This window comes from Chelon labrosus (assembly GCF_963514085.1).
Source record: "Chelon labrosus genome assembly, chromosome: 9".
NCBI lineage: Eukaryota > Metazoa > Chordata > Actinopteri > Mugiliformes > Mugilidae > Chelon > Chelon labrosus.
In genome coordinates, this window is record NC_140359.1 from 9,753,027 (window position 1) to 9,771,025 (window position 17,999).

A 17,999-nucleotide genomic window follows, 5' to 3' on the forward strand; every position below is an offset into this window, starting at 1 on the left:
TGTTTTGTTGGGAAGTGACGGAGGGTTTAATCAAGAAAGCAGGCAATTCATCAATCCTAAAGAAGGCGCCTGTACAACCCTGACAGAGCGCACATGGTTTTAGACCAACTCGAACCTGGCCAGCTGTCAGCCCACACACACCCGTGCACGCGCAAGCACCCATGCACCAACACACACACACACACACGCCGAAGCTATCACCATGCTAACAATTAACACAAATAGGCTGTCGGCTACGACCTCACACTTGGTCTGCAGGCTATCACATTGTTAATGAAGGGAAGTTGCGTTCTCCCAGATTCACAGTGTGCTGCTGTAAGGCTGACAAGTACACAGTCTCAAGTAATAAAGCAAGAGCCATCTCAGCCCGACTCCATTATGCTGTTTTCTTTAAAATCTCACCGGCTCATGAGGAGGGAAAAAGAGAGCGTGTGTGTGCACCTGCAAAGAACAGTTTTCGGGAGATAAATGATAACTGCTGGCAGCGCACTGTACAGTATGTGCATGTGCTTCACTGTCACTCAAACCCCGTCCCAGTGGAGGAATCCCACACCAAATGCCACAAACCGTTCAGCTGTGTGCTAATGTCTGCTTCTACAGGGCTTTACTTGTCCCGACTAACATAAAAAATGAATGTCATACCAACAAAACCATGTATTAATCTGTTTGTAATTTTTTCATTCATACACCGTTGGCTCTGTTTAGCTGTTTTTTTTTTAACAGCAAACATATATTAAGAGACTATAAATATCAACTAAACATATTTATTCAAATAAGTGGAATATAATGATTATATAAGGAATTGTTTGATATAAGATAAGAGATATAAGATGTATTAAATAGGCTACATGGCCATAGCATGGGTGTGCCTCTACATGAGCAGCAGGAGGGATCCTCACCACATGGTGTCTCTCTCCAGCTGGATAAAAACCTGCCTGCCTCATTCACCTCGTGTGGCTCACACCCTGTATAAGGCTAGAGCGTCTCCGCCGGCTCTGACTCAGAGGCGCTGAGGCTGTCATAGCTCAGCTCAGCTTTCTAACGAATTAGCCATATATATATATTTTTTAAAATTTTACTTTTTAGTCACGGGCCATTGTACCGTTGTTGAATTTCTCCTTGACAAAGAGAAAGGAATTCGTCCAGTGCATGCAAGGTACATACGTGAGTATGGCATGTGGTGGGTCATCTTTGACAGCTGTTAAACGTTCTCTTGAGTGTAATGCCGAGCTCCTCTGGGAAGTCGCGTTCACCGAGATAAGAAAAGCTCTGCACAGTATCCACGAGTGAGAACTTCTAGCGATGGGGCATTGGTAGCTCAAGTACCAGAGGAGCCCCCTTTAATTATACTGTATGTGCATATGAAGATGTAACCGTTTGTAAAGAAGATAAACTTCTCTTGAATCGCTGCTTCTTCTTCTTTTTCTTTTCTTTTCTTTTTTTAAGTGCACTGCATTTTAAAACTTAATGCATTCGGGTTAATATATAGACTATTAAATTCATTTCATTTTCTAAAACGACATAAACACTATCATAAATTGTAGCATAAACTGTAGACTTTGTACCTGTCGTGGTGTAGATTCCACTGCTCTGGTACACAGAGTGCGGCCTGGTCATGGTCTTCCTGCTGGTAGAAAAGAAGCAACAACGTTCAGTCAGTAGAACAATAGTTCTAAATGGACCACCATGGTAAAAATACACAAAATGCATGTAAACTTTTAGAATACCACTTATGCCCCAAGAGCATCTTTCTTTATTGTTCATTTTTCCAGACTTATGTGTGTGTTTATTGTACTAACCACCACAACACATTCCTCATACGCGCAAGCATAGGTGGCAATAAAGAGAATTCGGATTCAGATGCTGAGAACATAAAAATAAAATGCAAATGAGAATTTATTTAAGAATTATACGCATAAAATCTCGCCCCTAACACAAAGGCTGTCTGAGAGCAAAACAGAGGACTGAAAAAAAAAAAAAAAAAAAAAGGCAGAATGTGAACAGGAGAAATATGGTATAAGTTAAACTGTGCTTCAGCTGCTGCCCGGGGGCTCGAACAGACCTTTAACAGGGGGTTTGGAGCAGGATCTTGTTAATTCTGGAGGAACTGAGAGATTCCATTATTCAAGGGAAGTCTGTTTTTTTTTTTTTTACTGTTTCATGGCCTTGTATTACAGAAAACAGCACAGAATGCACTTTGTGGGCAGTTGAAGTTAACAAACCATATAAGATTGAAATCCTCATCAATCAAGCTATCATGAATTACACCCTGTGACTCACCCCTGCGGATCGATAAATCCACAGCAAGCGGAGAAAAAAAAAAATTCACAGCTTCAAGAGAGCCGCATAACATGACATGCTCTGAAGGTGCAATGAGCTCCACGACGGCATTACAAAACAAATGATCTTATAATGATAATGCAAAGCAGCTGGCAATATCATTAAAAAAAGTTGCTTTGATTATCAGACAAACTGGCGTAAGAGTTGGTTGTTAAAGACCTAGAACAAGACAAGCAAGCTATTGAGGAATTATAAGAAAGACAGATTTTGGGAGTGAACAGGTATAATGAAGTGTGTATCATGATCTGTATTTGGTCTGTTAATGGATAAACATAATCCCTGCATGCAGGAGGTGTAAATACCCAAAAGGAAATTTAAGACTAAAGGCAGATCTGCATATTCTGAAGGTGTGAGTTGTGACTTTCAAAGCCTTATCTCTTCGGATGAGATAAATAAATGCAATAATTTCCATCAAGAGCAATAAAACAAGACTTGTGACAGGCTGTGGTATTTATGAGCTGAAGCCTGCAACTCAGATTTATTTGCAATGAAAGGGTCGACTTTTCTCCTCCTCATTTACATCAGCATTTGGCCATGTTAAATCCAGGCCAATGGTGAATTTTTAAAAGGTTGGCATCAATCTTGCGGGAACGATTGCCATATTCAGCGCGGGCTTCTTTTACCTTGCAAAGGTTGATTCCACTGCCGAGGAAGAAAGGTACACATCTTTCAAAGCACAGAGACATCCCACGGACTGATAAAGTGGAGGCAAATGGTCCGACTGTCTTTTAAGGCTTCTGTGTTGTCTTATTAGTGTTCGGCGGAAACAAAGAGAGCACGAGAAAACAACATTGAATCTGTGTGAGAAAAAGTGCTACTTGAAATCCCTAAAACTCGGCACGAAACCAGGAAAATGTGCTCATGAAATGCTTTTCTACAGGCGACCTCCAGGGTTGCTTTTCCCATCTGTTTGAAAAACGCAAAACTGTCTCAGTCCAAATTGGTGATTTCTAAATACAATTTTAGGTGCATTGGAGAGGGTAACATATGGCAAATCAATTAGACAACCAATTCTTAAAACAAAAACATGGCAAGTGCATTTGCTAATCAACTGCAGTGTTGGGGCTCATATTATGTCGGCCACTAGAGTTTTGACAACAATTAATCCTCATTTCAGGCAAGGAGAGCCATATTGACACATATTCCTAATTTGAATATTTAATTATAGTGTAGTTCCTCATCAAATTATAGTAAAACTGGGAACGTGGCCTGAAAGATTTACGCAATTACAGTGTGGATCAGGAGTATTATGTTCCCATGGAATCTGCTGAGTTGAAATCACATTAGTGTAGTAAAGCAAACCACAACATTAAAGACTCCTTGACAACATGAATTACAATTCAGCGGATTTTTTTATTTTTTTTGTATGGAGTACTCTTTGTTGTTTCACACAGAATAAGGAAAAGAGTTGTCTACTTAAAAAAAAAGGAAAGAAAGGAGAAGAGAAAGTGGGAGAGACAGTGGGGACAGACAAGCGGTAGTCAGTGGAGAGGTAAGATGAGAATGAGAGTAATATCACTGACTGAAGAGCCAGAGCTGCGATACGGAGCTGGAAGCTCTTGTTTTGACACACATCCAGGCTTTCCCGTGACAACATCTCCACACCTTCCTCTATGTGCCAACAGTGCTGCTTTGTGGGAGCTGCTTTCTCACCCATCATTATCCTCCTTTAAGCTCAGTGTCAGGTGTTGAAAAGAGGATCTCTATGAATTTGGTGGCAAATCACTGAATAGTCTTCGCCCATCAGATCTCAGCTGATCACTCGATCATTCCTGGCACCGCTCGGCTTCCCTTCGCTTGATCTCCGCTACTTTTTGCAACTTTCCCCGAGCATAAAGTAATGAGTGAGATTGAGCTGGGAAGGATTCTTCTCCAACACTTCAGACAAGAGATCTGTCATGCGACACACTGACAGTCACGGTGTCTCTTTCTCTCAAGAGTCGTGTGCAGTGGGAAGTCTTGGTTAACCAGCGTGCAATGAAAGCTGATACAATACTCCTGCAGAGCTGCAGCAATGTGGAGTGTCACAGGTAGAAGACTGCAATCCGAAACGTATTGATATGCATGCCAATTCTGACACTGATGACTCTCTAGGCTTCATGTGTTAAAGAAAAAGCCAGCTATGGAAAGAGAAAAAAAAAGACACCTGGCCCTGACATTTTTATCACTGTACAGTTTGATTTAAAAAGTGTCTGTGTGTACAGCCTATTATTCTAAGAGAAATGTCAAAAACCTTGATTCTGAGTGAGGCGAAAGAAATTGCAATATTAGGACAAGGCTAATTTATGCTAGCAGTCACTGTAGAGGTCAGATATCAGCCTCAGCAATGACAGTTTTATCAGGAGAACAAATGGCAGCGTTGGTCAGGAGAAGGAAGGGGGGGAGATATTTTACTGGACACATTAAAAGGCTCGCCGGATGGTGCAGGTTTCTTACATTATGAAGTAAGGGAGAGGCTGATACGGTCTGTCTTGACAGAGAACAAGCCAAAGTGGTTGACATCAAGCTGCAGCCATGAATCAAAAGAGAACACTGTCGCTGGTTGAAATGCCTTAGACAAACTTGATAAAGAGACACTAAACACACAAGGTTTAAATGCCTTTGCACAGCAGACGGCTCAACAGGCCCCTGCCCGCAGAGTTTTAGTGCCTCAATATGGCGAAGCAGCCTGAGACAGTAAGAAATAACTATTCCAGTTTTAGTCTTATCTAGCGAGATCCGAGATCTTACTTGAACAGATAAACTTACTGTAGCTGCACAGGGGAAATAATTAATCCATTACTACTATCTGACATTGCTTTTTACAGGGTTTCCGCAGGGGTTCACCAAGTTAAATGTAAAACATTTTAAGACTTCCTGTGATTTTTAACACCACACACAAAGCTATTCGGTGTCTGGTTCAAGATTGTAAAACCTGATAGAGGAATTAACCAGTTACAAATTATAGTTTGCTTTAAGAGCTGCTAACCAATTAGCCAAATGAGAGAGTAAGTAATCAACAGTTAATAGCCAATTCATCCTTTCAGGTGCTTTCACGTGCTTCTGAAAGGTGAGGATTTGCTGCTTGCTTTGATTAGCAGACAAACATTTTCGTACTGACGGAAGCCAAAACCAACCAAGACATTTGAAGAACTGGTCATGGGTTGCGGGCAGCTTTCATTGCCACTCATTCTATATGCCTTTTTAACACTTCATAAATTCAAAAATAGATGAATAAAGAAATTCAGCAATCCAACAAGGAAAATAACCAAGAGTTGCAGCCATAATAATAACAATAATCTCACATTAAGTTTATACTCTGAGTGTGTAGTGTCTCCTGTGAAGCCATAACCATATAGAGACATAACTAGCGCACTAGAGCAAAAAAGAAAAAGTATTTAAGCCCTTCACAAATTAAATCCGTAGATATGACAGCAGATACGCTGTTGTTAGCAGAAGAAACACCTTGGCCTTGATGCAATAACTGTGTGCATCCCATAATGATGCAACACACTGCAGTTACTGTGTACTGCAGCACTGTGCTGCTGCTAAAAAAAAAAAAATGATGTGCGGTTTGCGTTTGTACACAACTCTAACAAGCTCTCCCTGCCTGAGGCAACTTAACATTTGAGAGGGATCACTGCAGCTTTCAAAATTATAAGGGTCATTAAAAATTTACACATTATTGACTGTATTTAAAACATCTTTTCCACTGACTGTAAAGAGCACTTAAATTTAAGAGGTGCTATTCTCCAAAGGCCATAAAGTTGTTATAGATAGCCTGAAGGAGGCATGGAGGAGAGGATTTTCTCTTGCTGAATATGAATAAAGTATAGTGGAGTGATACTACGCAGACAGTTACATGGTGGTGCTGTACTTAGTTAAGGAATCCGTGAGGGTTGAGGAGCTGTTTATAAATCAGTGTGTCAAAGCATCTAATCTGTGACTTTAAAGAAATTACAGGACTATTTATGGCTATATGTATGGCTGTCTGAAGTGCATGTAACTACACAGGAATAAACAGTCAAAGAACTGCCACTGTTTAAATTGCCCACAGTTCCGTCCTTACGTGTCAGTGCATTACGAATGGAAATACTCTCAAAAGAAGACTCTGACTGTGGAATGAATTTTAATGTTAATACAAAAACAGCAGCCTGTGATCTCAGCAGGCATCAGGAGGGGGGTGTGAGTCGCTTCGAGGTGCAATTTATTCCAACCTCTGAGCCTCACCAACTTGAAAGAGGGCTTCAAAAGAACTGAGGATTACCGGCAAGAGTTGTGAAGGCGCACATGGGCCTGAGCTCTCGCCATAACTCCAACACATCAAAGATTATTGACCATCGACTTCCAAAATGTGGACGATTCACAAAATTCCTCGCAGTTTGAACTTGGGTTTTGAGTCCACAGCTGTCCGATTTATTGTTCTTGTCCCACTGTGTGGCCATGTGAACAGAAGCTCTGTTTTGAATACGCCTGCTGGCATCCACCACTTTGGCCTGTTGTGGCTTTTAAGTGGCTTTTACTCAGCTCAGCACAGGATGGCAGAACATAGCACTTCAAGCTGGCAAAGACATCAGAGCCCTGTGCCAAGCCTCCCTCTCCACAGCACCACCACACCGAAGGAGTCTCGATTGTTTATTTACAATTTGCTGTGGAAATCCCCAGCTCTTCATTGTGATAAATAATTGAGCTGTTTGATCTGGACACAGTACAAAGGTTTGCTCCATTCACTCTTCGGCCCGAGGCGGAGGAAGCCGGAGCAGCATGAGCAGAGGAGGGAACACACACATTCCAGCATGGCGGAGATCTTGGAGCTCTCCTCCCTTCCTCTGCAGCTGTCGCTCCCTCTCCGGGCTACATCTCCACCTCTTTGTCTACACAGAACAACACTCCTGTCACCCCAGTCAGAGGAGCGACCTGCCTCTGCCTCCTGGGACATACCACAAATAGCAGGAGTTTAGCCCTCATTGAACTCATGTTCCTGTTCAGGGTATCCTGTCTAGTTAGCCTGTCTTTCCAGTTCACCCTCGCTACCTCATTGTCCAGCCACAACCTTTACGGCAGATTGCACGGGAGTGATCAATTGCTTGTGTCTTCATTGGCGTAACTACGGTACAGAAGAGTGAAATAAAACGAAGAGCAAGGAAGAAGGTTTAACTTTAGGCTGCACTGCTAAATATTGTGGCAAGTTGTTACCTTGCTGGCTTGGATAGGGAGTCACTTTGAGTTGTGCTTGATGTTTTCTGGGAAGACTGAAGCTGCGGAAGATCTCTCATCCGGTACCATAGTCCCATATTGTTTATCTCACTGTTCAAAGATAGAAAAGAGACAAAGTTTTATATAGCTAGGCTAGTAATCACAAAACTCCAATGGTTCCATGCATTTCCAGTGTCAAACCACTCACCCTATACAGGTGTAGTTAACAAGATGGTACTTGGACTTTGCAACGATCTGGATGTCACATACAGCCGTCTTGGCAGCCTCACGAGGGCTCATTTTCACACAGATCCTCCTCTTCCTCGTGGCAGCTTCCTCTGATGAGTCAAGTACATATGAGCGTGTCAGAAAGGAATCGGTGGTTGTATATTCAGTTCTGTCTCCTCTGAGTTTCACGCTTAAAAAAAAGAATCTTCAACCTCTAGAAGGAATATATATTCACAAATAACACTTATACGTTGCTACTTAGTCATTACGGTCCTCGGAATAAGAGATGAGCTAATATCTGGGGGACTTGCTGTGCTCAAAGGGAAATGACTGGACACTGGAAAGCCACAAAATTCACATGCGTTATTATCATTTTTATCATTTTAGTAGGTAAAATGACAGAAGCAAGTGAATCCTCCATCAGGTTTAGTGCACAACAGGGATTTAAACTCGATATTCTAGATAGAAACTCGTACATAATGTCACATGTATACATTAAACATGGATTCACATAAAGTCATAAAACATTAAATTACAACACAGCCAAACAAAACATAATCTCTTTTCTTCATTCTGGCAAAAAAAAAAAAAAAAAAAAAAAATATTGCCATGCTTCCCTATATTGCATCTGTGCCCTGCTCATTTATTTCCCCAGCAACAGTAGAAAGTGCAGAGTAAATGCAATGATAATAAAAATAATAAACAAGCTGTCCTCACACCCCACACCAAAATATTATTACATTTCCACGGCAAGGATGGGGAGGGGGGAATATGTAGCACTCAAAAAGCACTAAAGCATTGGGGAATGCATTTCATTAATATTAGATAACCCCCATCCGCTCGTCCTCTCCCCAAATAAATACATAAATAAATAAGCCCCTCATAAAGAAAAGCACAGCTCCAGCTGAGATAAACAATGACTCATGATTCTCTTCTCTTGTACCTCCAGGGCAAAATGTTTATTTTATTCCCACAGTCTGCCATAAATTAAGCTAACCTGCACCCATAAAACATTCACTATCTCAAGCAAAGCTGCCCCTGAGGACCTCCACATAAGCTGGTCGGAGAGAGAAAGCACGAAAAGAGGCGGAGAGCGAGCTTGTGTTCGGTATTGACTGTTTACTTACTTGTGTCCATTGTTTCTTGCACAGATGTGAAGGACTCTGGCAAAGTGTCCTTAATGTCAGTCAGCTTCACGTCCACGACGACGTCGGGCCCCTCAAAGACAGAGCAAAGGCAGGAAATTTAATGCAAATTCAACTTTTAAAAGGACAGAGAGCAAGAATAAGAAAAGGTTAGTCATTTTGGGAGGGCTCAGGAAAGAAAACGAGGGGATAATGGAGACAATGATTTACTAAAAGCTGAGGAAGACTCTAAAGAGAATGGTTGACAAGATAGCTGAAGTAATTACGCTCTAATAGCTTTTTTTTTGGAGTGAGAGAATGCATCTGTGAACTTGTAATCATTCTCAACCTTTTGGCGAGAAGCAGCGGGATGATGGGAGACAGAGCAGGCAGTCTGATCAACAGAATGGGACTAGTTAAAAATAATCAGGGACTGTGTAGTTGACATTTTCAAGCATGACTCTTCCCTGCCTCCCATTACATTTTCATTTTTTGCCATAATAAATTGCAATAATACACAGCGGCACTAGAGAGTGGGGCGAGCCAGGCGTGACTTGATGCGTCCGAAAAGCCTGGATTCCACTGCTACTGTTGCCCGACAGTCATTACCATTAGAGACATTTTTTATTCATAGTTTTTACACTGACGTAAGGAGGAATATGGATGAATGTTATTACTATGCATGAAACCTTTTTTTAGTGTTTTCCCCTTTTTCTGGAGAGATTTTTTCCATCAGGACCTGACAAAAGGGGCTATCTACCTCCAGCCTAGAGTATGATAAATCGCAAACTATTTACTCCCCCCCTCATATAATTCAAGGGCTAATTTTACAGAATCTGTTTTTGTCATAGACAATTACAGTGGGAGCTCCATTGACTGGCAGACAAAATAGCCTTTGTTGATGGCTCTGTCATGTTTTATTTGTGTCAAAGTCTTTAAAACAATGTGGACACACATTTTAAGATAATATACAGGAACTAGGGAAAGGCTATTTGTGTGCTATATACTAAAGTGTGGGCCAGATTGAGCTTAGGCACGAGGCAGCCGCTGCCAAGCTGCATGGCTTTTAGAGACACGGCAGAAAAAAAAATATGACTTGATTAAATCCTAAATTGAGCTGATGCAAAGTAATAACAAAAATGCAGGTATTGTTTACAATACTGTCTGCATTATCCACCTGCGACCGGGAGGGAACTTCATTAATAGACAGCCAATAGTAAGCTGTGTCAGCTGGGGTTGGACAGGTTGATAATCCTGGCAATGCAAGCAGGTGTATTTATGGCCACAGAGAAGCTGACAGCCAAGCAGAACGACATCAGCTGTAGGCTGCAGGCAGTAGGAGAGTCCAAAAATGACCCAACAGCATTATGGGGGATATAATACAAAGATCATTTCAGCCACAGAGAAGACACGGCTGCTCAAATTGGGAGTTCTATATATAACCTTTCTATACAGTCCTACTGTATGGACAACCATACTGAAAGTGTGGTGCGATTTCTTAAATAAAAAAAAAAGTATTTTCATATTCAGAAGTTATATTGTGGATCAGCTTTCAAGAATCACTGGTTGGTAACCATTTTCTCTACAGGGACGCTGTTGATTGAATAAATTGGAATAGTTAAAATACAGCTCATTGTTATTTCATGAATAAACATAAATAATATCATCAGGAGGGCCTTCTACATGAAAAATATCTCTGAGGTATTATTCATTGGGAATATGCATGCAAATCCATTATATGTAAAACATCAAAACTGCGCTGCCAATGCCGCCCTTTTTAAGGGAGACTTCCACTGATCAAAGTGCAGAGTGCATTAAGATATTCTGCCGGCAGAAAAGTGAGCTAATAACCGCTAGCGAAGAAAATAGGTGCTCCAGTGGAGCTGTTGGGGTGGAACTCAAAGGAAAGGGAGAAGTTTATGTTCACGCTTACAGTTTTCCTGGAGAAACACAGGTAGCGGGTGACCTTGGATTTGAATAAGCCGTCCTTCCACAGGTCGGCGTCAAAGCCATCTGTTGTTTGTGCAACCTATGTGGAAAAAAAAGGAGAGAAAAAAACAAGGAGAGAAAAAAAACATGCAGGAGGTGGGATAAAGTTAATGTATGTATGCCATGAGCATGCTGCTTTTGCCTCTTCCTTTGCATACTAGCCTTAATTAGCGCTTGCCTACACTAGTGCTCCATCTCATTAGTGCCTCTGCGTGGGTAAAGGAGTCTTAGCCTCCAAAAAGGTGGCTAAAAATATCATCCCTTGGGACCGGGCTGATTAAAGATGCCCTGACAAGGATCTGCTCTAATAAGGAAACCAAACTTCAATGTGGGAAAGCAGGGATTATATTTAGGGTAAATGTGGAATGAATTTTCTTTTCTAAGCCAACCGTAATATTTCTTGACAGGTAAACAGAGGAGACTGCTCACACCACCACGAGTAGTTTTACGTCTAATATTTAAGGAATAAATTATAGAAAATTTCAGGCAATTTTACAAGTCTAAATCCAAAGAGCTATGCAGCATGTCCTTGTACAACAGGCTCATTCATGTTTGTAAATGAGCGCTAGAGTGAGTAAAAAATAGATTGCATCATATTGACAGCATGTGGGCATCACAAGTCAAGCTCAAGGTCCTACACTACATTGATATGTAAATGTAGGTACGCAGGGCAGAATGATAAAGCAAAATATAACCTGCAGACTGCATCACAGATACTCTGCCATCGTTCGAGCAAATATGCTTGGCTGAGACGTCATGTTCCATTGGCTATCGTGTGAGAATCACCTAAATAACTGCCAGACTTATTTTCTAAAGGGATCCTTTACAAAGAAGAGTCAATCTAATGAGGTTCATTCAAATGAAGAAGTCATAGATCTCTGCACCCACCCACACACATTACCCCCCTTGACAATAATGATGAATGACCCCGGTGACTGGGTGGGGGAAACATGGCATGGGGAGATTCATGCAAAACCACCACTGACTAGATGGGATGAGAGCGGAGAATAGAGTGGGGAACAGAGACAGATAGTAGGATGAGAGAGAGAGGGAGAGAGGGAGAGAGACAGAGCAGAAGATGAGCAAAGAGAGAGGGATTGCGGGGCGTCTCCAACAGCAGTTCCATGAAAGGTCCCAGAAGGAGCCAATACATCACCAGCCTCCCTCTTCCTTACAAGACAACCCGTCTTGGCCACTTTTTCCAGGTCAGTAGCCAGCGCATCCTGTCAGCGTAAACAAAGGGCTCGCTTTGTGAAACCCAAAGTCAAGTTGAGGAGTAACGAGGGCACTGTCCTCCGAGGAGGCACCTCAGGCATCATCCTGCCACAGCCGCCGGCAGCAAGGATGCAACGCAGCTTGAATGCGAAACGCCATCCGCTGAGCCACGGCGGAAAAAAAAACACGTGTAAAGATGCAGCGGCTCTTCTCTAGTACTTTCAAGTGTGCCACGGTGTGGCTCCATCTTAACACTGACTTCAATAAGGAGAATGTCACATGTCTGATAAGAAATATCATCGCTCTGATATTGAAATGGGGTTGTATCATTTGATTTAAAACGCAATGACAGATTCAACTGCCACTTCCTAAAATCGTAGACTCGCAGTGATCTAAAAGCCCACCTATGAAACGTGTCTTTAGGGGGTGCTGAATATTCCTATGAAGCATCTCTGGAGACAGACACCACCAGCAAGTCGCTATGAAGCGCTGAGAGGCACAGCTGTGAATACAAAGATATAAAGGCATACAATCAAAAATCTCTGGAGAGTGAAACCAGGTGTGGAAGAAATACGGGAGGCACGGGGTAACAAACGGTCCTTTCAAAGATGAACAGAAAAGCTGAAAAGACAAATGCTCAGATCTTATCTTTCAACTGAAAACAGAAAAACAGTTCTGACTAAATATTACAAAACAAAAGACGCCGTATACAGAACTCAAAACAATTGTTTAAAATTTAGGAAATATATTTTTTTGTTAAGATTCAGCTGAGGATATCAGTAAGTGTCGCAGGGCGGGTGCCAGGACGAGAAGAGGGGGCAATTAGTTTATCTGAACGCAGAGGGGGGAAAAAGCTAGCTGGCATTTTATCCTCTTTGCAATCCTTGCTCAGAGCATGAGTCTGCGAGAGACTACTTGTGGTGTTTGATGTTGGGTGGCTGCTGGTGCTCCGGCAAAGCTCCTGATCCCAGTGGAGCAGTGTTTGATCTGGGCCTGTGCTCTCTTGTGTTGGAACAACCTGCTCAAGTTCAGAGATGTGAGCGCATCGTATCGGAGAGCAAAAGAGTTAATCAGGCCTTTGATCTGCAGTAGAAAATGTATGGTAAGTATTTTGAGCAGTCAGCATTAAGGAGGAATTTGAAAAGATTTCTGGTATGAAAGGGGGAAAAAAATCAATACAGCTTAATATCCTGAGACTTTCCCTTCCTCCGTAGTGCATTAGTACACTGATACTGAATGTTGATGTTTTTGTTTGCATTGCAAGTCGGCGGATGAAAGACCACATAGTGGTGTACTGAAGATGTTCGCGGAGATGGGACAAATGCATTTGAAACAGAGCTTCAGAGTCTGAAAGGTTTTATTTTCGAGTCTGGCATGTACTTGAATTTTTCTTTTTGATATTAACTTTTTTTTATTTTACTTTATAAAGAAAAAACTAATACAGACTGGATTGTATCGCACAAAAAATACAACGTTCCGCCTGCGTGGGAAAGGCAATGGCAACAGCAGATTTCAGAGAAGAGAAGAATAAAAAAAAGAATCTCCACTACAAAGGATTTCTTTGTCCAGTCTTTTCTGCACCATGGAGTAAAGCTAAAGGACCATGGACAGCACAACAAAACAGAATCTGAACATCTGCAAATCTCTGCGAAGTAGCAATAAAGTAATCTTAAGCATCTACAGGCATACTATCTCAGGACGTTCAGCATGCTAGGATGCTCTGAATGACAGTGTTAAGTTGATGATATTTAGCGGATATAATGTTGACCATGCTCGCTGTATTAGTTCAGTGTGTTAGCAGGCTGACATTTGCCACTCTGAACTAATGCAAAGCACAGCTGAGAATAACCGGAACAGTATTTGCGGGTAGGATGCATTATGTAAACAACAGACAGGTGTACTAAATTTAAAGCTGAAGCATCTTGAGACATGAGGTTTCATTTCTTGCATTCAATTACAGTAATAGCTTTGACTTTCTCCTTCATTCATATGTGTACACTTTGATTATGTTTCTCTAAACTAAGCAGTAAGTCCAAACCATATCCAAATTTAAAACTGCTGGTGTACAGCTCTCCACAACATACACAGTATTTGCACATCAACTAAAAATGTACTGCCGCACCAGAGCAGCAGAGGAGGAAGTCTAATGGGGTCTCTCTGTGTTTGTCACTACTGTGTGGTGTGTATGCAGTTTCCCTGCCAGTGGCTCCATTCTGATGCCAACCCACCATCATCTGCCAGAGATTAGAACAAGCTGGGTGTGTAGGGTGGAGCAGGAAGAGATAAAAATTGGGGGAGAGGGAGGGAGGGTTTGGGGGAGTCAGGAGAAAAACAAAAGATGTCTGAATAGGAAGGGAGAGACAAGGGAAGCGAGATCTGCCCTTGAGCTTGCTTTGTGCTTTGTTCAACTTATTCACTCAGTTCTCTTTTCTACCGTCTCCAACTTATTTACAACCCCAAAAAAAAAAAAAAAATTCTCATTAAGCAGCCCAGCACCTGACACATTCCTGTTAATGAGGAAGTTGTTGTGAGACATTTATATAAAGAAAACATGGGGACAAACCGAAATGATATGGCTATCGGCCAAGCATCATTAAAGCCTCGCCTCTGGTGGGTCTACAATTCTGGTGGGCAACCAGTAAAGGGAATCCTCCTAATCATCAAAGTAAACTTTATGAATAAGTCATCTAACAGTTCTAACCAAAAACACTTTGGAGGTCTGCCAACATCCTGCCTTTGCATTATTCTACACAAGCAGTTGCAGCAGTCACATGTACAACTGAGAGCAGAGCGTGAAAAGAAAACCATTTATTAGATCTTGGATTAGACTTTCCATCAGTGATTGATTAAATTGGATTTTGGCATAATCCTGGCAAAAATATTTATCTTAAATGTGACAGAAAAGTCTGTTTTTCTTTTTTAAAGGAGATAAATGTACAATAGATCACTTGACGTGTTTAAAGACAGATTACCGACACCTGCAGTTCAAAACTAATATGAAGAAGGGATGTACTGATGAAGCTTTATTGGTCCTGAGAAACAAATAACAGACTTGAAAAGCGAAGAGCTTTTGCACGTTTTTACAACTTGGGTGCCAGAAAAGAGTCAGTTACCTGCATGACTGCATATTTTTCAGATTTACACTCTTTAATTTTCATTCTAATATGCACTGCTTAAATGCTTGTAATATTGAGCCAGGCTGCCATTGAGAAGCACATCAACACCGAGGTGTGCAACACACAACAGATTACGGCAGACAAATTACTGGATTTTAACTGGTTTTGCGTTAGCCAATACTGATCCATTAAAATATGCTTGGATCAGCCCTGACACCAACTCTCAGGATCGGCTCATGACATCTCTACTCACAACAGTGTAGCCATCTGGGACCTTGCTGAGCGAAGTGACTACTCCAACTGCAGAGATGGGGTCTGCGGGCAGCTGGTCGTTCACTTCAGACATGCCAGAGATCTGTTGGAAAGGCAGAAGATCCTCATCAGACTTTTGGCATTTCACTAGAGAAAACTTATCACATTGATCAGGCTTTTTTTCCCCCTTGGTGACAGTCAATTCGAGATTCATTCACAGATTTAGTGCACATTTTGGTTACACATGTTGAAAGAATAGCTTTGGAACATAAGGTTCAACGAGAAAATCGATTATTTTAAATCTTAAAATGGTAAAAAAAAATACACAAAATGTAAATGAGCGTTGCACCCTTCACAGTCATTACATAGAGACAGCAGACAGGTTTTTGTTTTCTTGGCTAAAATGGCCACAATATTGACTTCTTGATGAGGCTTATTAGGATCTAGAAGAAAAATTGGCTGCCTAATCCAGGATCAAATGACAAGTGAGACCAGTGACAAAACAGCATTTGGAGACCACCCAATGACTTCACCAAATCACAAATTAGGAGGAGCGATCACATATTTTCAAGGAAGTCCTAATCAATTGCTATCTATTCCTGTCTAAGGGAATTTTTGCCTAATGGGTATGCAAGCTTTTTACAGGGTAAGTGGCTTTGCAAAGGTTCCCTTACGCAACTTTATTAGATTAGGTTTAAAGCTTTCTTGTACTAACTGACAAAGTTGCTGCGTTCAATCTTGATATTTACAAAATCTATTGCAATTAAGCTGATCAAATTAAGGGATTTACTCCTGAAACAGCTGTCTCTTTAACAAATGCTGGATAGCTGTACTTATTCAAATGAAACAGGATAGCAAATTAGCTAATAGAATGAGGGATCTCTTTGTAGCATTAATTTGTTCAAAATGAGCTTCGTTTTCCAGCACAACATCAAGGCTAAGAGGCTCATCCAAGCAGACCAAAGGAAAACGCCCTGCTATCGCCCAAGGAAAACATCCACATGTAGGCCTATTCCTTCATGGCATACGAGTTTGAACACCATGTATGCAATGCTGAAAACAGCCATATACGCCCTACATTTATTGTAGCAGGCAATTACTTACTTCTAGAGCAGAAGCCATCAGCTCAGTTTTGAAAATCTGAAATAATGCTCAACGCAGGATGAAGTTATACAATTCAAGGATATTATTTAAAAGTTAAATGGTAAATACTCTAGTCAGAAAATAGACAAATACCAAGGCTAATCTGGTACTAAAGTGTAGCTAACACTGCTTAAATTAATATTTACTTATTAAAATACACTTCCCAGTTTCTTTACTTTCTGGACGAAAAGATTTATTTTAGCATGTATTTAATTTACTAGAGTCAAATAATGACGGAAGAAACATGGTAGCTAACCTACAACGAGCATTTTGTTAACTGAATGTTTACTGTAATTGGCATTCTTACCAACAGTGACTGGAGTTCCCACCAGAAACTCTCTCAGACACACAGAAGAGGCTTAAAACCAAGAGTCCTTTATATATTGTTGGTTTTTACCTGCTTAAACGTCTCGTCCAGCAGAGTATTTTCACCTTTCAACTTCGGACTTCTCACCCTCTAACCCCTCTAATCTGCGTGAGGTAAACATTTCCGGGTGTGTCACTGGTAAATTATTAACTAAATCCGACGGGCTACCGGCGTCATTCTTATCCCTGCAAATTGTCTTCCAGGTATGAAGCCTGACTCCACAGTCAGTTGTTGTAACACGATAATCAGTGAAATACGCTTTCATGTTTAATTTTAACCATCATAGTCTCTGTAGTGATTTCTCTATTAATGGCCAAGTCTACAGATGGTTAAAAACGCACAATTTGAGTTTAGAGATTACTATATGAGTCTCGATTGTAGACATTTAACACAACAGATGAGAAATATGTTACAAAGCAAATCATCATCAAATCTGCTTCTGTAGAGCTCCGGTAGCTGACGTCACCCTGCACCGGAAATGACAACACCGCCATATTGGCAGGAACAAGCGCTTTTTGAATTCGGTTGACAACTGCGAGAAAAGGAGTTGCATCCAAAAATGGTCGACAGCTGTTGTGCCCCAGGATGTCAGATTAGTCGGGGACAAGCAAAGGGGGAATCGTTTTAAAGGATTCCCAAAGATCCTGCAGGATGGCCGATGTGGATTACTAGAAGCAGGCACGAGAAAACGGAGCGGTGGGATCCCTCAAGAAACGGATTTCGCTTGTGTAGCGATCACTTTATATCAGGTACAGAATCCAGCTAATTAGGAGTTATTCTAATGTTTATAACGTGGATTACAAAGGGGTGTTACTCATTCAAAACTAAAACTACTCACAATGAGAAAGATATTCGGGATTAAACAGTTACTTGTTATTGTATACTTACTGTCATGAACCTCCTCAGGATACTATGGAAGTTTTAGGACATGGATAATGATACTGATATGGATAATCCAGATACTACAGGTCAGGAACATTGTCCACGCTGGCTGTTTCAGTGCTCGAAAAAAAGCACATATTTTGGCATGATAAGGGTCCGTGATATATA

General features: G+C 41.3%; 1 protein-coding gene across 2 annotated transcripts; it reads right to left on the bottom strand.

The window, feature by feature from the left end:
- Positions 1–826: 826 nt before the first annotated feature.
- On the bottom strand, positions 827–17,031 carry LOC311493493 (multivesicular body subunit 12B-like). Of its 2 annotated transcripts, XM_084552184.1 has the most exons (8): positions 16,980–17,031; positions 15,441–15,542; positions 10,801–10,896; positions 8,871–8,961; positions 7,724–7,853; positions 7,516–7,626; positions 1,566–1,624; positions 827–1,327 (listed from the first exon to the last, which is right to left on the bottom strand). In XM_084552184.1, exons 2-8 carry the CDS (start codon positions 15,531–15,533, stop codon positions 1,083–1,085), a joined length of 825 nt encoding a protein of 274 aa, XP_084408310.1. In that variant the 5' UTR covers positions 15,534–15,542; positions 16,980–17,031; the 3' UTR covers positions 827–1,082. The 2 variants fall into 2 exon arrangements, with proteins under 2 accessions (XP_084408310.1, XP_084408309.1); XM_084552183.1 differs by lacking the exons at positions 827–1,327; positions 16,980–17,031 and having other exon boundaries at positions 1,346–1,627; positions 15,441–16,713.
- Positions 17,032–17,999: the final 968 nt, after the last annotated feature.